The sequence below is a fragment of the Cicer arietinum genome, chromosome 6, assembly GCF_000331145.2.
Source record: "Cicer arietinum cultivar CDC Frontier isolate Library 1 chromosome 6, Cicar.CDCFrontier_v2.0, whole genome shotgun sequence".
NCBI classification, from domain to species: domain Eukaryota; kingdom Viridiplantae; phylum Streptophyta; class Magnoliopsida; order Fabales; family Fabaceae; genus Cicer; species Cicer arietinum.
In genome coordinates, this window is record NC_021165.2 from 62,367,461 (window position 1) to 62,373,623 (window position 6,163).

The following is a 6,163-nucleotide window of genomic DNA, read 5'->3' on the forward strand; positions in this document are numbered from 1 at the left end:
GCTATGTTGTTCGGCACAATTAATGATTTTCCAGCATATGGTAATTTATCAGGATATAGCATTAAAGATCAGTGTGCATGTCCTATATGTGAAGAGAGTAGAAATTAGATGTGATTGAAACATTGTAAGAAGAATGTATTTCTTGGACATCGTAGATTTTTACCTTATAGTCATCAGTATCGTGGGTGGAAAAATGCATTCAATGGAAAATCAGAGGAAGGTAAAGCTCCTTTAGCACCGACTGAATATCAAATAAGCGATGATAACAATAATGAGCCTTTTATTTTAGCGTCGCAAGCTCAACAAGTTTTTTATGTCACTAATCCTGCTGATGATAAATGGTATGTTGTCCTATCGACCAATAAAATAAGTGATGATAACAATAATGATGAAGATTTTGGTAATGATCTTTTATTTGCAACATCACAACCACATGAAATTGATTCAACTGATAAATGGTATTTTGTCCTATCGACCAATAAAATAGTGCATTGATTCTATATATCTATCCACACTATAATTTCTTTCACTTTATATTAAACATTTCTTTCTATCTATACCGCTAAGACGATAAATTATTTGATGTTATATAGATGAGTTGAATTTTTAATGACACGTTTGATTTTTTAATCAAACTTATATTAATCGAGTAATTATCTTAGACGTAAATTGTAAAAAGACCATTAATTTATATTCTCGATATGTATCATCAAATGTATTACAATTTCAAGTAATATTTAAGCATTTGTCTACCGCACTTGCATTTACACGATTTCTTTTATTTTTTATGTATGTATGCAAAAAAAGGAAAGAAATGAAAAGAAAAAAAATACAATATAATAAATAAAGATAAATGAGACAAAGAAAAAATAATATTAATGAGGTTCCTCGCTTAAGTTTCACCAAAATACGAAAAAAATATTGCCAAAGAGAATAGACAATATTTATTGATTGAATTTATAATTTTTCAAAAATTTAATTGGACATAAAAATATAGTTATAAAAATATAACAATATAGTATCTTAAATTTAAATATAGTTATTTATAAATGGTAATTTTTTTCATTTACATATCATACCTATCGTATCTTAAATTTAAACTTTCAAAACAAATTATATACTAATGCCAATGGACTCGAAAGCAAATTAGACAAATACAAAGATAAATAATTTATTTGTAAGTGTTCATAATGCCTAAGTGTTGTTTCTACCTTGGATTGAGACACTATTATTTCACTTTAAGTTATTTTTATAAAATAAAAACTAGACAAATAAATGGTTTGTAATTATTTAAACACCATATTACAATTACTTCACATCAACAGTATTTGGTATATTGACATTTCTTTCTTGAGAAATGTTATTTAAACACAATTTTAAACACAAATACAAACAAATCTACCGTACACATGTACGTTGTACACTTATACATAATATATTATACACATTTATACTCTCTCTTCATTAATACACCTTTATTACTCTCTATTCATTAATTAATAATAAAATCAAATTAAACAACATCAGAATCTCTCTCTTCCTTTTCATCTTCATCCATCTCCTTCCTCTCTCATTCTCTTTTTTCTCTCTCTTTCTCTCTCTCTTCCTTTCGGAACAATCAGCTAATTTTTGTGTTGACCTAAATTTTATTTTTCACCTGTATTTTTTACGCATTGCTCTCCAAATCTACACTTCTTAGATTTTTATTTTATTTTTTAAAATAGATTTTTATTTTATTTTAGTTCTTCTGATATTTTCTTGATTGTTTACTTTTGTTGTTCTTCGCTTATACACGGTTTTCTGGGTTTTTGTGTGTTTCTTTTTCTGGTTAATAGTGTAAACATTATTGGTTAATATAGTATAATAGGTGGTTAATGCATTACTTTTGTCTAAAAGTTAGGGTTGTGAATTGTTAATCCATGTTAATTATTTATGTATAAATATTAAGTTTCGTCATTGTTATTGTTATTGGTATGTCTAACCATATTGTCTTAAGTCATTAACCAGGTTTATATCTTATTTGATTAGAATGCTCAAATTTTCAGTTCGAATTCATTAACCAAATTGTTCACAAACATTAACCATGTTTCTTAAAGCCATTAACCAAACTTATATTGTTTGATTAGAATGACCAAACTTTAACCAAATTGTGCAAGGAATTAACCATATTGTTTTAAGTCATTAATCAAGTTTATATCTTGTTTGATTATATTGCCCAAGTTTTCAGTTCGAATTCATTAACTAAGTTGTTCACACCATTAACCATGTTTCTTAAAGTCATTAACCAGATTTATATTGTTTGATTAGAATGACCAAACTTTCTATTCAAATTCATTAATCAAGTTGTGTAAGAAATTAACTACATTGTTTTAAGTCATTAACTAGGTTTATATTTTGTTTGATTAGAATATCCAAGTTACTTTATAAAAAATTTGATTAAAATAAGTAAATAAAAGGAAAAGGGAAGGATTATGAAAGAAAAGGAAGATGAATCTGTGAAGTTTATCTTTATAGAGGAAGAAAAAAAAGTAAAAAAAGAGAGATAAAATATGGAAAAGTAAAAAGACAGGGAAATTAAATGAAGAGAGAGATTGTGTGAAAAATAAAAAAGGAGGAAATTAAATGAAGAGATAGATTACGTGGGTGCCACATGTATTTGTGTTTAAAACTGTGTTCAAATATCATTGTTCTTCTTTCTTTTATGTTAAAGCAATATTCGCATTTATTTGTTGCATAAATCCGTAGCGTAATGCAACAACACAAATGACCGAATTAAATGGAAGGAAAAAAAACGTCATTAAATTTTTATATGGAGAAAAAAAAATCATTTGCATTTTAAATAGGGAAAAATTCTCATTAAATTTTATGATTGAAAACATTAATTGAATATACTATGCAAATAACAAAAACTATATGTAGAATTTATAAAATATAACTATGTTTGACAATTAATGTGAATTTACTAACAACAAGAAAAAGACAATTAATATAAAATGATGTGACTCATTTCATGGATAATTTACCCACATCTATACATAGGTAACCTAGAATTTACCTTACTAAAAGAGATATCTTACGAAAGGGTGACAAAATAGAGGGTGGAAAGTTTGTCCAAGGATACCACACCAGAACAATATTGCCTAGAAAATGAGATTTATTTTACATTAATTAACAACTAAATTTTAAATTTCAAGGACTAAAAATTTATTTAAAATTTTAATAAAATATTAAAAAAATATACTTTTATTATTTTTTAAAATATATCTATAAATTATTATTTCATATTTTTTCAACAATAATAATTTATTTAAAAAGTATCTCATTAAAATAAAATGAAGACATATATATTCTAAAAATGAAAATACAAAATATGTTTTTAAATTAAACTAAATTAAAACTCTTTTTGACAACAATGATGGATAATCGAAAAAAAATTTGACATCGGATGAGCTTATAATAAATAACATATAAATTAATTGATAAAAGATAGTTGATTTAATTTAAAGTATTTAATAAAAATATTAATTTGAATTAATTAAAAAATATAAAATAACATAAAATAATATTTTTAATTGATATTTAAAAACTTTCAATAAAGTAATAAAGTTTGAAAGAAAAAAATAAAGTCTATATAAAAACACTTAAAAAAATAGAAAATAACAAAAACAATTCTCAAACTATTTTAAACGTAATAAATTATTGGCCACGTTATAAGCGTATTTTTAGTGAAAACAATAAGAAGTGCATATAAAGACAGACATAATACATGCATACCGATACATGTTCAAACAGATTGTTCAAAAATACAAAACCCACTGTTTCCAACAGTGAATCCTCCATCCACGACAAGATTGTGACCACTAACATATTTGGACTCATCACTTCCTAAGTACAAAGCAGCTTCAGCCACATCTTCTGGCACGAGATTAACACCCTTTAGGTTAGAATAAACCCCTTGAATCCCTTCATCATCAAGCTTAAAGAATTTCTTAGCCAATGGGGTTGCAACAACATAAGGTGACACACAATTCACCCGAATACCGTACGGTCCAAGCTCGACCGCCGTGTTTTTCATTAGACCTAAGACGGCGTGCTTTGAACTTGTACAGGCATGTGAAGCACCACCACCTATGCTTCCACAAACACTAGCTGTGTTAATTATGCTTCCCCGTCGAGCTGGGATCATTACCCTTGAAGCGTGTTTTGTTCCAAGAAACACACCAATCAAATTAACTTTAATCACTTCTTCAAATTCCGATAACTTGTTTTCAAGTATATTGGTTTTGTTTACACCGACTATTCCGGCATTGTTAAACATGATATCTAGTTTACCGTACTTGGAAACGGTTGTGTTCACAGCGTTTTCAATGTCTTTTTCCTTTGTTGTGTCACAGTGGACGTAGGAAGCAGTTGATTTGTTTAAGTCTTTGCAAATAGAATGACCCATTTCGTCTTGGATGTCAGCTATCACCACTTGAGCTCCGTGTTTGGAAAACAGTCTTGCGGTTGCTTCTCCGATGCCGCTCGCACCGCCGGTGATCAGGGCCACCTTCCCCTCAAGCCTTGTCAATCAATTATGGAACATGCCGTGTTAAATATTATTTTAGTTTATATTTTATTTTGAAGATTTAATCATCTTTAAATACTTACTTGTGTACTAAAATTAAGATTAAATGAGATAAAGTTGTAACTTGTTTACCTTCTTAGGGAAGCTGAGACCAAAGGAACGGTTGTCATGAGTTAATTTTTTGTGTTTCTGAATATTTTGTATGTATGAACTTCGCTTGTTGTCCTTCCTTTAAAAACAAACTATGTTTGTAAGACATTATCACACGTTTTAAATTTTGAAATAATGGTTCAAAGTGATGTATCTGAATGAAACGTTAATTAAGTAAGGTCGTAGGGAAATACGTCATAAGGAAATACGTGTCTTCATTTGCCCTACCTTACATGGTGTTTACCGAATTAAGTTATGCATTGAATGTATTTCATTATAGCTTTTCTTGATTTCAACAAACTATAAATGCTTTTTCTATTATATATGTTGTTTATTATTTATTGTTTTTTCTTTTTTAATTTTATTAATTTATATTATTAATGGATGATATTTTGTAAATTAATTTATAATTTTCTTTTTAATATAATATTAACTATATTTTTTAATTTGTGTCAAATTATCAAAATAAAAACTATATCTTTAGCCTCCATGATTAATTATAAACCCTAATAGAAAATAATTATCCAAAGCACACTTTCAATTTATTATATATACTTTTTTTTTAACATATCCTTTATTAATTTTATGTTTATCTTTTATTTTCCTAAAAAAGATTTAGGATGATGCTTTCGGCTTAATATACAAAAAATCTTAGAGTGTTCTATTGTTTTATCTCAAAATATAAAAAGGTACATTCAATAAATTAATACATAAATACATAAATAATATTTTAGAAGCATCAACATATAAAATAAAGAAACTAAATCCACTTTTTATTTTTCTTAATAATATCAAAAAAATAAACTTACAAATAAGAGAAATTCTTACAAATGTATAAAGACACTTTTGTTAAACCATAACAAGAATACATGGTTTTTGTGAGGGCCAAAAGTTCTCACAAAGGAGAAAAAACAGCCACAAAGTAGGCATTTGTGGCGGCCTTAGGCAGCCACAAATAAGGTGGTCACAACGGCGGCCAAAACGGCCACAAAATGTGAAAATTTCGTTGTCTTTTGTGAGGGCAAAGGTCGTCACAAACGTCTGCTTTTGTGAGGGCACAGGCCGCCACAAATGCCTCATTTTGTAAGGGCTTAGGCCGCCAGAAAGGATAAAACTGATTTTTAAAATTAAGCTTTTGTGGAGCCCAGGCCACCATAAATGCTTCCCTTTTTGAGGGCTTAGGCAGCCACAAAGGAAGTTCCAGATTAAAAAATAAATATTTTGTGAGGGTTTAGTCCGCCACAAAATATTAACTTTATTAAAAATTTATTTTATTAAATTCGAAATTAATACTAAAAAATAATATTACATATAATAAATTAATATGAATATAAATTTAAAAATTAAATTAAAATTACAATATTATAATTTAATTAAAATTTAAATTAAATTTAAAATATAATATTTAAATTTAAATTAAATTTAAATTTAATATGTTATATATAA

General features: G+C 27.1%; 1 protein-coding gene across 1 annotated transcript; it reads right to left on the bottom strand.

Annotated features, from left to right (window-relative positions):
• Positions 1-3,657: 3,657 nt before the first annotated feature.
• On the bottom strand, positions 3,658-4,860 carry LOC101501206 (borneol dehydrogenase, mitochondrial-like). Its single transcript, XM_004506149.4, has 2 exons — positions 4,700-4,860; positions 3,658-4,562 (listed from the first exon to the last, which is right to left on the bottom strand). The coding sequence occupies exons 1-2, from the start codon at positions 4,735-4,737 to the stop codon at positions 3,785-3,787; spliced, it is 816 nt and encodes a 271-aa protein (XP_004506206.1). The 5' UTR covers positions 4,738-4,860; the 3' UTR covers positions 3,658-3,784.
• Between the last annotated feature and the right edge of the window lie 1,303 nt (positions 4,861-6,163).